The sequence below is a fragment of the Amblyomma maculatum genome, chromosome 5, assembly GCF_055883805.1.
Source record: "Amblyomma maculatum isolate TAMU_Amacu chromosome 5, ASM5588380v1, whole genome shotgun sequence".
NCBI lineage: Eukaryota > Metazoa > Arthropoda > Arachnida > Ixodida > Ixodidae > Amblyomma > Amblyomma maculatum.
Genome location: NC_139348.1, coordinates 6,437,164 through 6,455,315, shown reverse-complemented (window position 1 = coordinate 6,455,315; position 18,152 = coordinate 6,437,164). Strand labels below are relative to the sequence as shown.

Here is an 18,152-nt window from a genome sequence, read left to right as displayed (position 1 = left end):
CCTGGGATGATAAATTGTGGGGTTTAAAGGGGGAACGGTCTTCCGCCCCGCTCCTACTCCGCAGGTGCAACGTCCTCGCTAGCGACCCGTGGAGGGGAACAAAGGGGACAAAGGACAGGGACGACACAGTGTTAACACTCAAATGCTATTTATTGCACTTGCAAATAATACAGAGCTTGCCGGCTAGCTATACATCAACAAGGTTTTCCTTGGAAGGGTAAGGCTACGTAAGAAGGGCTTTTGACTCGCCGGCTGGGGAATGGGGGTGCGATTTCGGCGCCGGACATTTGAACGTGCCGTGAATAATGCGGCCGGGATCTCCCGAGCGCGCCGCATTCTTCGGACGAAGCCATACCACGGCGTTTGCCGCGGAAGGCCGCGAGAGCGTGCGGTGTTTACCGGTCGCTTCGCCGTTGGGAACCAGAAGATGGGCGGTCGTGCACGACGGGTCCTCCCGTGTGCACAGCGTACTCCGTGCCCGCTATCCCCCGGCATTTGCCGGGAGAGGCGGCGGAAGACGACCGCTCTCGCTGCCGGCTGGATCCAGAATCTCCATCTCGTCTTCTCGCGGGAACCCGCGTAGACGTCTTGGTGGCGCGCCCCTTGCTGGTCTCCTTCCCCCAAGGGGAGGTATTTACCTCCTCTCCCAGCCGGCGCTGCCATGAAGCTTGTTGGGGTGGTGGTGGTCGGTTGCGGCGAAGGGGGAGGAAACTGGTTTTCCACAAAATCCAGCAAGTATGATCTTCTAAAGTTAACATGATATCAAGAAAACGTATGGTAATGTTATCAGGGAGCTCATATGTGATGACAGGTGGAGATAAACAGTGTGAAAAATGATCTAAAACACTTCCGACAGCCTCATTGAAGGTGATTACAGATGTGTCTGAAAGATTAAAAAATCGCCAGCATAACGAAAAACATTCAACATCCCTACATCTTTCAGGCGTCAGTTGTATGAAAATGTCTTCTTGCAGCAAAGAAAGTTGAAAGATGCTGGTTTCACTAAGTCCCAGCAAAAGAAAATATGCAGTCATTCCCTATAAGCATAGGTTTTCGCACAATCTTAGAAACATTGGTAACCATGTGAATGTTTTCTTCTCTGCCCCAAGTAAGCTGTGCACGCTATATAAGCAAAGCCCTTCAGAAAACCGGAGAAAGACTGGTTGCACGATAAAGCATCAAAAGCCGCTTGTAAAATGCACAGTGTACATTGTGGTAAATAGGTCAAACTGGTAGATGAGAGACTGGGTGAGCGTAATTACATTGTGGACAACAAAAAAGGGGGTGTACATGTGCATTGTCTCAGATGCAAAGGCAAGGATAGTCGTCCTTCATTTCATCTATGTGAAGTTCTTTATAGGAGCAAATGTAAATTAACGCGAGAAATTGTTAAGGCTTTATAAATAGCACGAACTGATGATGACTGTGTAAGTGCTACGTCGCTTGTGCTGTCAGAGAAAGAGATGGCATATCCTGCATCTTTTACATGTGCACCTTTTCCTTCACTTTGAGGTTTTTGCATGTGACATCAAGGGTATAAAAATTCTGCTTCTTGCATGGAATAAAATCAGCGGGAAGTAAGTGCTTATGTGTCTGTCCTTTGCTGTTGTCCGTGTTTCTCATGCGCTTTCACGATCGACAGACCAAAGAGAAAGCAGTGAGAACTGTGCAATCAAAATCACGAACACGGGACAGTTTCAACTAAAAGGAGCAACGCATAGTAATTACATAAACGGAAAGGCTTTGTTAAAATCAACAATGCTCTAAGAAAGTGTGCTCCCGACTGGTCAGTAAAATTGAAGGAAGGCACTTGGAGTTATGTACAGTGGCTCACACTTTTTGCCCGTCTATGTCCTCTAGTTATCTACTGATCTTGGTTTTGGCTTAGTAGGGCTATTGAGCAATGTTTTGGTAGAGATTTCTTTGCCTTCATCTGCTTTTTTCTTTTTCTAGTGTCACATGGCTGGCGTTTAAAATCTGCTCTCCAATTTATTCTTTTTGCACTGCTTCCTGTAAGCATGCAACCAAAGCCCAAACTCAAACATCTGTTTATTCATCATGTTGCTAATGGGAACTGCCTCATCACAGCAAGAAGGCAGAGTTTATGAGAAACTGCCATTCTTGCTCACGCATAAGCTTGACAGAATCCTGTCAGTTGGCCTCAGAGGGATCCCAACTGGAAAAAAAACAGCTCATCACAGTGCATTTCAGTGCCCTCTAGTGTTTTGCTTTCTTCCACAGCAGCATTTGCGTGTTCCTTCTTGGGAAGGGCACACTTGATGATGGCGCTCTCTCGTTTGTCTCCTTGTATGTACTATTGGCAGAGTTATTAACACAATTCAGCCTAAAAAACAAGTGCCCTGCCGAGTGTGCATTCCTTTCGGGGCTGAGCCAGAGTTGGCTCGCACACAAAAATCTTGCCTATGCTCTGCTAGAAATGTGAAGGCTTGAAAAAAAACATCGAAATTTTGGGATTTTTTTTTTTTTTTCACTTTTCAGAACAGAAAAAAATGGAAAAAAAAAAGCAGAAAATTTCACAATACACTTTCAAGGTTTTATGATTGCTTGCTTTCAGTTTTTTTTTTTTTTTTTTTACTTTGAAGCGTGCATCGTTGGACAACTGCAGAGTAGCAAGGTAGTGCTTTTCAAATGTTCGTGTTGCGATTACACAGGTTTAAGGCCAGGTTCCATAGATGACCCATGCTAGACTTAAGACACACCTTTAGTATTTGAACCCATGGCTGAAGTAGAACAAAATGGCAGAAAATTGTACAGCGCGACACACACAGCACAAAATAACATAGGCTGCTGTGCACATAAGCAGCAAACACAAGCCTAGCTTCTTGGCAACAGAGATTGGGCAGGACGGCTATACAGACCAGAAACTCTGGTAACACTAAGCGAGGTCTAGCATGATGGACTCGCACAGCCATCTAATTTATCTTATCGGTGCAATAGAACAACAAGTTTGTTTCACAATATGACATTTATAACTGCATATTCGACTGAACTTCGGAGCATTAATATTGATTGCTGTGCTTTTGCAAATCGTTATGCGAAATTTCCAATTTTTCATGAAAAAGAAACCCTGAAAAGAATGTTTTTTTCAAGCTATTGAAAATTTCCTGAGCTTAAAGCTCTGCAGACAAAGAAAGGGAAGGTGCTGTGGGAGTGGCCTCTCCTTTCCTATCGGCAGAACCACCGAAAGCAGTATAGCAAGCAGCTAGGAGGCAGACGAAGGTGGAAGTTAATTTAGGACAAGTGGCTCAATGCTTGTAATGGATAACTTTCTGCTCCCCTGCTGTGTTTGCATTCTCACATAGGCTGCCCATTTCATCTGGGCCATGACTACCGTTTTCAAGCACAATATCCACACATGGCAGGCTCCCATCTGCCCTCGTTTTGTGCATCCATTTGTAAGCTGCCACAGTATGTGAAAGATACAAAGCTCCGCTTCAGCCGAGCTGTTATTTCTAGGCGTACAATTCAAGTGGGCATCCATCATATGGTCTGCCAACTACACCTGCCAGAAATGTCAACAATGGCTGGTTAAGCCTAGGACCTACCCGATCGCAGCAACGAGTCCCGCTGCATCTTCAGCTTCCTCCCGCTGAGGGCTCTTGACAAAGTTTCGGCACGATGCCAGCTTGGACTCCAGGGTCTGTGAGGGGGAGACGCCAATGCAGAGAAGGAGAGAAAATGGGGCAGCACTGTTGGTTTTTGCCTGATGGGGATGCATTCGCCAAGCACCGAATGGAATATGGGCAAAATGAGGGGCTCGTTAGGAAATGTATACAGAGGGCTAATGCAATGCTACAGGTGCCTCGCAATTGCTGCTTCCCCTGTGCATTCTTTGGCTCCCTTTGTACGCAACTGTAGTCAACACCGAGCTCAGCTGCTCCGGGCAGTGTAGCACCGCACGCTAGAGTGTTTGGCCAACCAATCACCACCATGCCCCAGCTGATCCCCTTGTCAGGCTAGCGGGCAGTGGTTTTCCCAGGAACTGAAACTTTATTTTTGGGTGAAAAGTATCAGTCGTCATTTCTGCAGTTATGAATTCAAGGGCCTTAGGGGAAACTAACTCGCAGGAGGCGCAAAGGGATTAACCGATCAACACCACTGGCTGCAGGCTCATGGTGGCACACAATAAGGAGAACACCACTGCATGTGCAACTCCCCTTTCGACCAGAAACACCATTGACTGTGACAGCCAGTAAAGCAGCATGGAAAAATTACAGCACAAGACTATCGATACCAAATTCAGCCTGAAAGCCAGCCAAAATAGTTAATTCTACTGTACCAATCAAGCTACAACTTATGGGCCAGCATATGTGAAATAGTCCAACACAGTAGCATTCAGTGCATTCACTGCATCTCTGCTAAGTATGTTTTGCAGCTAGTACCATGCACACGGCAGTCGGATGCTGTCCCTGGGAGATTGAGAATTGAATCTGCATAATCAGTACTGCACTGGGCTGGCCAAATGTGCATTCCTTCCATGAGGCAGGTGCCCCTGCCTTGGCTGAGAGGTGAACATGCTCCAAGGCCAGGCTACATTGTGGGTAGTGAAACAGCCACTATAATACCCCTGTAACACGGACAGTTTCGATCCTCATTGAACTCTATCTGCATTCAACTTAATGGCAGATCGAGGTTGTCACACAGCAACTTTCCAGTGCAATCGAGCTCAATCCTGCTTGACTTGAAGCTGCTTCATCGTCGTCGACACCCTCAAAGCGGTGCTTCAAAGAAATCGTCGACACCCTCATTATCAGTGAGCTCTAAAGCGCACACGTGGAAAATTTCTCAATGCTCACTGAAAATGCCTGTGTAGCACGGGATGCTTTGAAAACCTCAATGCAGATCGAGTTTGGATCGAAAGTCACTGTGTGACAGAGGTATAAAAATGGCCAACTGTTCTGTACAGGAAAGGGCATAATTAGTAATTAAAAGGATGCTAAATGGGGTGCTCATTAGATCTTCCAGAGCACTAACAACCAAGTGGCTGTCACAATCCGAATGCACACTGGTGTTCTTCGAAGAACTGAACATTGTGGAAACTTCACAGGGGAAGCAGAACTGCACAATGCAGACTGGTTCTCTGCGATGCAGGCAGGAACCAAACTACACAGAGAACCCACTATGCTCAAGTTGCCAGACTTTTGAGCTGAAATTATGGCCGTAATTATTTTGCTGCAATTCTGAGAGCATGCCAAGCTGGGAGACACAAATGAATGACTATCGTGTGCATACATCCTGCAGGCACTATTATCACAAGAGAGGGATCTTCTTGGATTACAGCAGCATTCAAGTACTACAGGGTCTAGAATATTTGAGGCCCGGGTTTAAAAAAAATCCTATGCGAAATCTACTGCACTATTCGAGCTGATATAACGTTCACAAAGTAGCAAAATATGGTCTACATTATTTGATGAGTGATTCAACATCGGTACTTGCACAGATTTTCCGGAATCTATGAAAAACTGCTCCCGACGGCGTGCACAATTTTCGCAAAAGAGAGTCAAAAAGCTGCTTTGACATGGTGCGCCATCTGCCGAGCAGCGAGGCAAGCACGTCAACGGCCGGGATGGCACTTACCTCGCTGCTCGACAGCTGGCGCACCATGTCAAAGCAGCTTTTCGACTCTCTTTTGCGAAAATTGTGCATGCCGTCGAGAGCAGTTTTTCATAGATTCCGCAAAATCTGTGCAAGTACCGATGTTGAAGTTTTTCATAGATTCCGCAAAATCTGTGCAAGTACCGATGTTGAATCACTCATCAAATAGCGCAGACCATGTTTGGCTACTTTGTGAACGTTATTTCAGCTCGAATAGTGCAATAGATTTCGCATAGCATTTTTTTAAAACCCGGGCCTCAAATATTCAAGACCCTGTATAAGACATGTGCCCTACGAACACTCGTAGTTACAAGACCCCTCCCCGAAGTAACACTCACAGCAGTTCTGCACACACAGCGCTGAGAACACACTTTTAATCAACGCCCCAGAAGTAGTACACAAAAGGAAACAGAACAGCATCGTCCCCATCAAAGAACGAAAGCAATAGAAAAAAGTGGGAAGGCAGAAGCAGCCTGTCCTTACGCATTTTGCAAGCGACTTCGTTTTCGTTTCAAACAGAACAGTGTCTGGAACAGTGTCTGGTGGCAAAAACAGAAGCACGCACTGTCCATTAGGCACCAAAGGCATGAATGGGATCTGTGGCCCAAAAGAGAACAGCAGGGCATCGAGCGGTTTCGCCCATGCACTAGTGTGCAGACAAAAGTGAACTGAGCACGCCTTCCCACATATTTCAAGCACTGCCTATTAGAAAGTGTGCACGGGCTAAGGGTGGGCAAATGTACGTATAGACAAACAACGTTTCTTTGACAGCAAAGGAAGAAAATATTATGCTCTGTTTACGCATGTACACACTTGCAAACACAGGCATAATAATATGCTTTAGGGGACTAGTTGGTGCATTTCAAGAAAAGACACTGCTCAAAACAGATGACACGGAATGAAGACTAACACTTTCGCATGTGTTCGTCTTTCTTTCTTCCGTGTCGTCTGTTTTCCGCACTGTCTTTTTCTGAAAACACAGGCATCATGACGGCACCAAAACTGTGGCTGCCAATTGAATGCTCCCTTCCATTCCAAATAGAACTGCATGGCTCTGGATGAAACCCAAGCCACAACATGAAATCACTGCGTAGGATTGAATTGGAAAACATTTATTGTCAGCAATGAGCGACTTGTGGGCGCTACACTTAGATGGCCTCAAGACCGTTGCTCTCGGCGACCTTTTGAGCCCACTCAGTAGCCCAAACTTGCGTTAACGGGTCTGAGCTGGCCAGTATAGCCTCCCACCGCTCAAAAGAAGGGACTGGTAGTGGTCCGCTGGTGGCGACACTTTTTTGCAGCTCCATAATATGTGATCATATTCTGCTATTTCGCCGCAGTATTTACAGTTTGAATTTTATTGTGCTGGGTACATGTGCGCTAATTTAGAAGGGCTGAAGAAGGCACGCGTCTGGAGCCGACGCCAGATTACTTCTTGCCTTTTATCTAGTTCCTTGTCTGGTGGAGGATATATCCGCCTTTCTAGTTTAAAGTGATTAGTGTAGTCATGAAATGAGATTAGTGCATCTCTCGAGAAATTGGGGGAATCAACCTGGCTCACTGCTCGGCTGATATAACCTCGAGCTATACTGTGATCCAACTTGTTTCCTTTGTTCCCCGAGTGTGCCAGCACCCATATTAATTCCACCTCTTTTTATTTCCAGTCTTTATATCTTAAAATTTGCTCTGTCTCTTTGGAGATCATGCCCCTCGCAAAATTGTTTATAGCAGATTTGGAGTTGCTAATTATGGTAATCGCTTTGGTGCTAACCATCGCCATGGCGATAGCCGCCTCCTCCGCTGTCCGAGTAGTTTGTTTTTATTGAACCTGCCATTAATGTTTTACCCGAGTCGTTCACGCCCACGATAACAAAAGAGTTGCCTCCTTTGTATTCCGCCGCGTCTACATAAACAGTGTATTTAGAGCCTTCTAACTTGGCCTCAAGGGCCTTTGCTCTTGCTTTTCTCCTGCCTTCATGAAAAGCAGGGTGCATGTTTTTTGGTAGCGGTTTAATAGTAAGTGCGTTCCTTACTTCAGTCGGCAGTTTTACTTGTGCATTTCTTTCCGGGATTCTATCTTGTAGTTCTAATTACCCAGGATTTTACATCCCGTGGATGTGGTGGCGGGCCTCTTTAGCTGTGTAATTATATGTGCCTCGCATAGTTCCATGGTGTTATTGTAGACCCCCAGTTTAAGAAGTCTTTCCGTAGGGGTGCAGTGGGGTAGCCCCAGTGCGGCTTTATATGCCTGCCTTATGATCGTTTCAATTTTTTTCTTTTCTGCCACCCCTAGCTTGAGGTAGGGGATGGTGTACACTAATCTGCTTATCACAGAAGTCTGAACAATTCGGCACAAATCTTTCTCTTTGACCCCGCATCTTTTGTTGGCTATTCGCCTTATCAACCTGGTTGTCATGTTAATTGTTGACTTAAGTCAATTTATTATTTCTGCGTTTTTTCCATTGTCTTGTATTATCAGTCCCAAGACCCCGATTTTGTCCACTCTGGTTATCGATGTGCCATTTAATTCCACCAAAATGTCTTCAGCATTGATATTGCGTTTTTTTTGTTCTTCAGATTACCAAAAGTTCCAATTTGCTTGGTGAGCATTTCATCCCTGCCCATTCCGCATATTCTTCAACAATGTCGATTGCCTGTTGAAGATTTTCTTCTATTTCCCCATCGTTGCCTGTGCATGTCCATAACGTGACATCATCAGCATATAGCGTATGTTTCACCCCTTTCACAGTTTTTAGTAATGGTAGGAGGTTTTTTAACACTAGGTTGAAGAAGAAAGGGGAAAGAACTGAGCCCTGTAGGGTGCCCTTGTCTCCTAGCTTAATTGTTTCAGACCTGATGTCTCCAAGGCTTATTTCTGCTGTTCTTTCGGTTAGAAAATCCCTAACGTAATCGTAAACCCTCTGTGACAGTAACAGCCATGAACAACCCAGGTGCCATTAGCTGAGCTCACCAGGCCTCCCACTTGCCTATCATCATCCTCAGCCTGACTATACCCACTGCAGGGCAAAGGCCTCTCTCATATTCCTCCAATTAACCCGGTCCTGTGCGAGCTGCATCCACTTGACCCGCTGCCTCATCCGTCCACCTATCTTTCTGCCACCCCCTGCTACGCTTTCCTTCTCTTGGAATCCAGTTTGTTACCCTAGGCGACCATTGGTTATCCTCTCTTCCATGTCCTGCCCATTCCCATTTCTTCTTCTTGATTTCCACTAGAATATCAGTGACGAGTTATTTTTCTGACCCACTCTGCACGCTTCCTATCTCTTAACGTTATCCCTACCATTTTCCTTTCCATAGCCCTCTGCGTTGCCCTCAACTTAAGTAGAACCCTCTTTGTTAGCTTGTTGCCCACCATGCAATCAGGTAATTTACAAGTCCCATGAGGCACCGCAACAATACTCTTATTGTGGCCTATTTTTACCCAGTGTACTAAACAGCAGGGCCTAGGCAAATGTTCTAAAAATATCGGCTCTGTCGTTAATGCCACATTTCGCAGCGCTAATTAGTTTGGATACAGAAGATTGTCTTACCTTCGTGCTCGTGAAGGTATCTGAAAAATTTCACTTTTTATTTTGCTTTTATTTGTTTCCATGAACAAATAGCTTTAGTCTCGGACCACAGAGCCACAGAATCGGCCCATAAAAATAAAAGTATGCGTGCCCTGTTCCATCGTGAGATAGCCAATATGAGTTATGTTCTGGACAAGATAATATTTTGATAACACTGCAACATATTTCTGCTTCAGGGAACATCAGCAAACAAACAGGCCTGAAGCACCTATGCTCACAAGATCACTCTACGTATTACTCCACCAACAAGGCCCGAGAGGCATTTTATGCTTTGGGTGTCTCCTCCTCTCTGTGGAGAGTTTTGAATAGAAAGCTAGGACTCTAATGCAAGCTGGATCAGAAAAATGATGCGAGAGCATGCTGGGTGTGTCCTAGCATTCCTTACACGTTACTATCCTTATGTAAAAGATAAAACATTGCATGAAGTGAGGCAGAGCATAAACCCAGCAGGCTCTGGTGGACGTTCACTTTAGAAACGGGATAACTGTGGTAAATATACTAACATGAACAACAGAATAAACAGCTCTCGTTGCACACTACAGCTGTTTGAGGCACATCAATGTTGTAAAGAAAGAAACTAGGGCTGTGGGAATAATCAAAATTTCAAATTCAAATTGAATGTCTTTTTTATATTCAATTCACATTCAAAGAACTGATATTCAAAATTTCTGAATATTTGGAAATTACGAATACACCGAAAATTTTCGAATGCATCACAGTCTCTCCGCATGTGCGTTTCACCGCAATACTTGACCACATGGGCTTTGCAGCAAAGCATCCTCAAAACACGCCTTTGTGAAATGGGCCTTCCAAACATTAGGGCCATTTTTTTTTACCTACACCAGTGCAGCAAAAATCTATTGTTGGTATAGGAGACTTGCTACACTGGTGTAGCTGGTGTAGGTTAAACAAATGAACCTAGTGTGTGCAAAGCAAAGCGCTCGATGAAATTGGGATAAAAGCATTGTTCTCACTTCGGTTTCATCTCAAATGCAGGCAGCCACTGTCAATCTAATAAAGATACTGTCATGCAAATGGTTTCCGGCAGTTTCTTTCAGGCCCATTTGATAGTTTGAGCTTTCGGTCATTTTTTGCGGTCACTTGAAAGCCGACTTACTGAGAGTTTACTGTATTCAGTGGCAATATGACAGCTGGTCTCATGCTGTACAAATAACTGGTATATGGAGTCCTGTATGATATTTGTACCCTATTTTTCAGTAAGCTTACACACTTCTGTGCAATCCTACATAATTTTATTTGCAAATACCAGCGAAATGTGAAATAAATAACGAGTTGGGCATTTGGTGTCTTAATTTTCCATTTTTTTTTTACTGCTGATCACATATTCAATATTTGGAGGCATTTTTTACTATATTCGTGTTCGAAAATTTTAATATTTGCACGACCCTGTTTAAAAAAAAAACAATCCATGCTTGTCAATTATGGGGCATGTGAGGCTGGGATGGTGGCGCACTTGATGGTTTCTGTCAGTGTATCTCATCTTTCATTCTAGTGGAAATCAAGAAGAACAAATGGGCATGGGCAGGACATGTAGTGCGAAGAGAGGACAAGCGATGGTCGCTTAGGGCAACAAACTGGATTCCAAGGGAAGGAAAGCGTAGTAGGGGGCGGCAGAAAGATAGGTGGGCAGATGAGTTTAAGAAGTTTGCAAGGGTCAAGTGGATGCAGCTCGCACAGGACCGGGTTAATTGGAGAAATATGGGAGAGGCCTTTGCCCTGCAGTGGGTATGGTCAGGCTGAGGATGATGATGATGATGAGTCGTGAGCCTGCGTGCGTCCTCTCTGCTTCTGTTCATGTTTTCTCGTGCAGTTACCTATTTCCAAAGTGGGCGTGAAAACGAGCCACACGTTATCTGACCCAAAAATTGCGTGTGCCTAGGCTTCCTCTTTGTGCTGCTGTGTGTACAGTGCAGATGTTTCTTTGGCCATCACATGAGCAGACATTACACACCTGCAAGCCACAGGTAATGTGCACTACTTGGCCACCTCTGCCAACGCGTTACAGCCCCCCCTCAATTACAGCCTCACACAATTATTAGCACTTCTCTGCTTTTCCCATTTGTTTTTGTTGCAAATGTCACTGTTAAGCTCACCCACGTGTGCCAAAGAATGCCAGGAGTACACATCAGGAGAAGGCAGACAACATCGAATGGCAGTGAATGTTGTAACGTGGGACAGAAGTCCCAAAGACGCGGACGCAAGGGCGCGTTAAAAACACTCAACACCAGGCACACGATGGCGCTGTGCCGAAGCCAATCGCGGCGGCAACGGCTTGACAGAGGGAACTCCAGTAAATCTCCGCGTGGGGTTGCTTTGAGGACCTCGTGGGCGGAGAGAGTGTTAGCTTTCCTCTCCAGCGAGGAAAGAGGAAAGGTGCACTGGAGCGGTAAAAGACGTGTGATGTGACGGTGATTGTTAGTGTAGCGTTTGCCCATGTAGCACTGTGGAACACTTCCTCTTGTTTTCCATGTGAAATTAAACGTTGTGTTGTAGAAAAAGAACGTGTACAGTGAAGTGGTAGACTCAAGACCGAACCACGACATCACTGATCATCACTACAGTAAATGTGTTGGCCTATGTGACCGACTACAAGAAGGCACTGGGTAGATGGCCCCTGTGAAATGAAGCACAAGCAGAAAAGAGGGCAGGCTGAACACCAGAATGCCGCCCTGCTTTGGACCCCTCATTCCAGGCATAGGGAGCTCCTCTTCTGCATCACCACACAGGAGTGAAAGGGAAAAAAGGGGTTCTTTTGCTGCATCCCGCCATTTTGTCTGCAGCTGTGCATACACACAAGTGACGCAGTGTACACGTGTAGCGACTCTGTCCAATCATTTCAGCCTTAGAGAAGCAGAGCAAGTGTTGAGGGTAGTAACATGGCCAATGCACCTGCTTATTTCTTGTTTCACACAACCCAGCAGATAGCTGAATGCTTTAGCACGACAGCGGGACACATTTGTCCTATTGCCGAGAAATGGACAATGGTGCATCTATCTACTGCATATTTCTATGCTCAGCACTAACAAGCTATCAATAAAAAGATTAGAAGGTCTCTTACGAGGAGAGTGGTAAAAGCCTACCCTTCGCCTCCTATCAGTTGCTTCTTATCTACGTTCATTGCAGTGCTACATATGGTTTACAGGAAAGGAGCAGTATCTGTCACACTTCCTCTGGCAAGTGCGAGTTTTGCCGGTACACCATTGCTCCTGTCACGTGGCGTTCCTTGGCAGGCATTCCCATGTGTTGATGGCAGGAATGCTAGACAAGAACACATCTCGCGGAATCTCATGAAATATGACACATCTCTCGCCTGGGATGTTGTTCCTAGAAAGGCTTTCGCCTTAATCTGCACATTTCTGTACAAATAGGCATGGGTGCTATCCTGTTGGACCATTTCATCAAGATAAATAAATGAAAAATTGCTCACATTTTATACCCTTTTCTATAACTTTTTTTTTCTATGTGCAAAAGACTGGGGCATGGATATCCATACCATCCATATCCATACTTACCTTGGCATTACTATCAGCAATGATTTATCATGGCGTGAGCACGTGTGAAAGCTAATATCATCTGCAAATAAATAACTAGGCTTTCTTAAACGTCATTTTCACGACGCCCCTCAAAATGTAAAGCTACTTGCATTGATCAGACCAAAACTTGAGTATGCATCCGCAATTTGGAATCCACAGCAAGCATACCTCATTGATTCATTAGAAGCCGTGCAAAACAGAGCCGCCCGTTTCATTCATCATTCATACTCATCCTATGTTAGTGTTTCATCTCTAAAGCTACAGTCTCAATTACGCAGTCTTTCCCTCTGTCGCCGCATTTCTAGCCTGTGCCTATTTCACAAATTTTATTAGCCATACATCTGCGCACCACCACCACGCACTTCTCAACGCATTGGTCATCCGCTGAAAGTTTCACGCCAGCGTGCCCGTACGACTACATTTTCCAAGTCATTTTTCCCCCAAACAGCCAGCGACTGGAACGACCTTCCCCATGAAATCGCTGCCATAACCTGCCCAACAACCTTCCTAGATAAAGTTACATCCCACCTGTCATCATGAAATATATGTTTTGCTTTCTCATGTTAACCCCACCCCTTATGTAAAACCCCCAACAAAGGGGGTCCTTAAGGAAAATAAAATGAACACTTGAGGTCTCTTTGCAAAGTCACTTAAGTTAGCCTTTTCCGCATAATGAGTGGTCAAGACTGCTGGAAGTGATGTCACCTCGAGGTAGACCCCTTCTGAGTGCAAGTGAGACATGTGCTGTCTCCTGAATAGTCCATATTCATGGCTCAAAGTGATCCTCGTTGGCTCGGTTATCCCAGCGCACAGGAATGCAGGGCAAAGCGCACCCGTGACTGCCCTTGGCGAGTGGAATACCACGTCCAGAATGGCCCAGGCACCACTGACTTGGCTCCCAATGACCTAGCACACATGTACCTCACTCAAAACTAGAGATGTCCCCGTGGCAAAGAGGTCATATCGGCTGTACAGGATTAACTGCCCATATGCACAGATTCTGGCACTCATGATTGACAGCCATTTCTTCTGACAAGCAATATTTATCTAATTGCAGCCTTCATTTACCACCTGACTGTTTTCAAGGGGACTCTTGTTTATTTCCAATTTTCTGAGGTCCCTCATTCTGCACAATCAACAATTGTGTCTTGGGCAGTGTAAAGGGCAATCAAGTTGTTTGCTCTTTTATCATGCGGACAACTCCAGTGTTTGCTTGGTTTGTTACCACCATTGCCCACGCAGCAGCCCCCAGAAATACAGTGGGGTCATGCCAATACACACACCCGTCTCATATCATCAAATTTGTGACCAACAAAGATGTAGAAGTAAAACTTGTTGCTGGGCTCGCTGGTTCACGATTGTATGGGAAAGCACAAAACAGGCAAGGTCTGTCCTGCTGTTTGTCTCTTTTGCACTACAACAAAGATATCCCACACAGGTACAGTCTTTGCCAAAAGTATACAGCCCAAGGACTTTTGTTCTCAGCCCAGTAACGAGGTTTGTAAAGCGACTCTAGCGTTTGAAATCTCATAGATGGCAAATCTCACCGTCGTTCTCCTCTAGGTTACATTCATACTACAGTATTGCTCCCAGCAGCCACGTTACAGTGCTTAGGAGCCAACCTCTTAGGCCGTATACTTTTGACAAGGACTGTACACTGTTTGTATTCCGGTTCCTAGACAATGCACATTTTACAAAATATCCATCACACAAGGTTGACGACTGGGCGGGCTTGGCTTTCGGCTGGTTTTAACAAGGACACACTTAGCGACCGTCCAAATGTACCCGCACATACAAGTGGGCCAAGCCTCAAAACACCAGCTGCCAGAGAAGCTTCTCTGCAGCGTGAGTAAAGCGTCCAAAAATTGTAACAGTGACAACAAAGCACCCTTTCCTTCACGCTGAGGACAGCAGAGGTGCTGACAGAAAAAACCTTGTGCCAACGGGAGGTGAGCATCAACAGATGTCTGTACAGGGTCTTGAATATTTGAGGCCCGGGTTTTAAAAAATCCTATGCGAAATGTACTGCATTATTAGAGTTGAAATAACATTCACAAAGTAGCAAAATATGGTCTACGTTATTTGATAAGTGATTCAACATCGGTACTTGCATAGATTTTTTGAAATCGGTGAAAAACTGCTCTCAGCGGCGTACACTACTTTTGCAGAAGAAGAGCTGCTTTGACATGGTGCGCCATCTGTCAAGCAGCGAGGCAAGTATCATCCCGGCTGTTGGCGCGCTTGCCTCGCTGCTTGACAGATGGTGCACCATGTCAAAGCAGCTTTTCGACTCTCTTCTGCAAAAGTAGTGCACGCCGCCGAGAGCAGTTTTTCGTTGATTCCGGGAAATCTAGGCAAGTACCGATGTTGAAATCACTTATCAAATAACGTAGACCATATTTTGCTACTTTGTGAAATTTCAGCTCGAATGGTGCAGTAGATTTCGCATAGGATTTGTTTTAAAACCCGGGCCTCAAATACCCAAGACCCTGTACTTGAACCTTCAGTCACACTGTCCAAAATCCAAGTGGGTACATTGTCTTCCCTGCTGCCATTACAATCTCTAGACACGCATCTCCATTTTGACAGATGAGAAGCCCCTCCCCATGCACAATAAAACAGCTGAGTCCAAAAGGGGGCAACAAAGGGGGCTATGGGTTGAATGCTCGATCAGCGCGCAGGCGGGGAGTCGCAAACAAGCTTCCATCCGTGGTGCTCTGGCGTCGACGTGGCGTTGCAGCAGCCACCGTTACCATGGTCTGAAAGCAGAGGGGCCCACGTGTTGTCGTACTCCACACTTTGTCCAGGGCAGCCTCAAGAGGAGGGTGCCGCGCAACACAAAAAGAAAAAAACGCACTTCATGACAGGTGGCCACCAAACAGGAAGTTAGTGATTTTACCACTTGATTGGCGCACGCACACGCAACTGAGTTGGGCCACTACGTGGACGTGAGAAAGAAGCCGCCACTGAAGATGAGAAAAGGAATCATTTTCTTCCCAAGCAAGAATTGAAATGCATCATGAAGCCGCGCAAAAAGACAACGGACAGAGAAGAAGGCGACGGGGCAAAGCGCGGAACTTCAACTAGTTAATTACCAAGGTGTGGCACATTATATACAATCATCGCAATCACACTATAACCTAACAAACGATCATCACGTAACACTGGTGCGCAGGCGTGTACGGGACATCATGCTATCTAGATACGTAAACTCTTTTACTGATAAGTTAACAAAGGTTTTGCTAACACAGGAGCCTGATTCCTTCCTAATACAGTAGGCCTCGTACACTTCTGTACTAAGTTCTGACGTACGCGAACTTCTTCAGGATAATAGTTTCGCGAAACCGAGGCATGCAGCCACAGCAGTGGCAACAATGATCAGCCACATGCTCTCCTCCCGCCAGTGCGCTAGTGCTCCTGAAGTCTGACGTTTATATAACGCCCAGTTTGTCCGATGTAGCTTTTGCCACAGGACAGGGGTGCTTTATAAACTACCCCAGTTTTGCATGGGACAAATCTGTTTGCGTGCTTAATGCTGCATTCTTTGTGCCCTCCCTGCACTTTATTGCTGAGGCCAGCCAGTTTTTGGGGTGCAATGAAGACCACCAGCACATCACCTTTCAGAGCCACTTTTTTCAGTCGATGCGATATCTGGTGGAAGTATGGGATGGCAACTGGTTGCTTGTGTTGCGTTTCTTCCCTGTGGCGGTGCACCCCTAGCTTCACTGGCAAGGGCCTCTAGCACAGAGGAAACCGGCCTTTGTAGCTGGAAACCCACACTGTGAGGCATTTCGTGGTTGCAGGACTTGCTCAGAGCAGCATGCAGGCAGTTTTTTGCAATACTCCTTTTTACCAGCTTAGAATGAGCTGACTGGTGGCTTAAAATAGCTTTCTTTGAGCGAGGCTGATACCTCCGGCACACTAGGGTTTCGCAAGGACCCTTGCGTTGGCACTTCATGGCTGAAGCTAAGCCCAAAAGCACACTCGGAGAAGATTTCTAGAACCCGGTGCACCGCAATCGTACCCTCCTCTTGTGCAACTCCTTTCAGGAAAATAGCTTAATCATCAAAGTATCTAAAAGCCTTAGCCAAGTAGGCTGTGTCAAGGCGTTCAGCGATTCGCTTGTCACAGTATGATAAAAATATGTCGCTTAACAAAGGGGCTATGCAAGAACCGATACAAATGCCACGCTTTTGAATGAAGTTCTTCCCGTCAAAATTAACAATGGTCAAAGAAAGATAAAACCGAAGAATTTCTATAAAGTTATCTACACTTATTCCACATGCATTCTGGAAGGCCGCGGGGCGATAGTCATCAATTGTATATTTAAGAGCACAAAATAGCTTGTCCTGAAGTATGGCATAAAACAGGCCTGTTACGTCAATTGAAAAAGGAAACAAAGATTAATTCGAGCTTTCATGACCCCGAAGAAATGCAATAACCTCTTCCGAATTCTTTATCAAGTACAGGTCCTCAATTTGGATTATACGCAAATGTTTTAGAAGAAACTTGGAAATAGCCCCCTGCCACGTATCGTGCTCAGAAAAAATGGCTTAAAGGAAACACCGTCTTTATGGGTTTTGGCGGAGAAGAAAATGCTCAGAGCTGCGCTTTTTTCTCCTCTGACTATTTTCCCAAGATTTGCCAGGTTGAACCTGTCACACAAAGCTAGCGCTAGTTTTTTCAGTGTCCATGTCGGCACCATAAACATTGCCTTTTCATTCAGCTCTTAGCTAGGTTCAGTTCACGGGGTTTAAAAGCCAAAGAACTCAGGCTATGAGAGGCGCCATAGTAGAGGGCTCCGGAAGTGCAAGATGCCGGGCTAGTTGATACTGCATAATGAAATAAAACAGCGCAAGGAACGGGACGAAACACGAAGGAGACAAAGACACAGGCGCTGTGTCTCCGGAAATTTCTATCACCTGGGGTTATTCAACGTACACCAACATCGTACAGCACAAAGGCATCTTGCCTGCATCAAAAAGCGGCTGCCATGGCTAGGACTTGGTCCCATGTCCTTGCATTGAGCAGTCGAACACCTTAACCATAACCACTGACACAGTGGAGGCAAATGCTTTTTTATCTTTATCTTGGTTTCTGGGAAAAGGAAGGTGTAAATAAACTAGTTGAAGTCTTGTGCTTTGTTCTGTCGCCTTCTTTTCTGTTTGTTTTGTGCGGTTTCATGATGCCTTCCAATACTAGCCACCAACTGACTCGCCTCTCACTATTATCCAAGCTCTATTTTGATGACACCATTTTATGCACCTCATGTTTTTCGTGTTTGGGCATTGGTCATTCGGCACGACATGGCGAGGCGTTCTTGCGTGGGCAACACGCCCCATCGCCAGCGCCACTTGTTGACGGCCGTGCGGAGTTGGTCGTCGCGGTTTAG

General features: G+C 45.5%; 1 protein-coding gene across 2 annotated transcripts in view; it reads right to left on the bottom strand.

The window, feature by feature from the left end:
* Nucleotides 1-18,152, bottom strand: part of LOC146187701 (nuclear distribution protein nudE-like 1) — a 189,713-nt gene that overhangs the window by 9,023 nt on the left and 162,538 nt on the right. Inside the window, exon 8 of one of the 2 annotated variants that reach the window (XM_084603497.1) lies at nt 3,567-3,661. In XM_084603497.1, the coding sequence (XP_084459623.1) occupies nt 3,567-3,661 (95 nt within the window). Of the gene's footprint in view, nt 1-3,566; nt 3,662-11,956; nt 15,520-18,152 lie in introns of those variants that run through there. The other variant, XM_084603499.1, reaches the window with a different exon arrangement.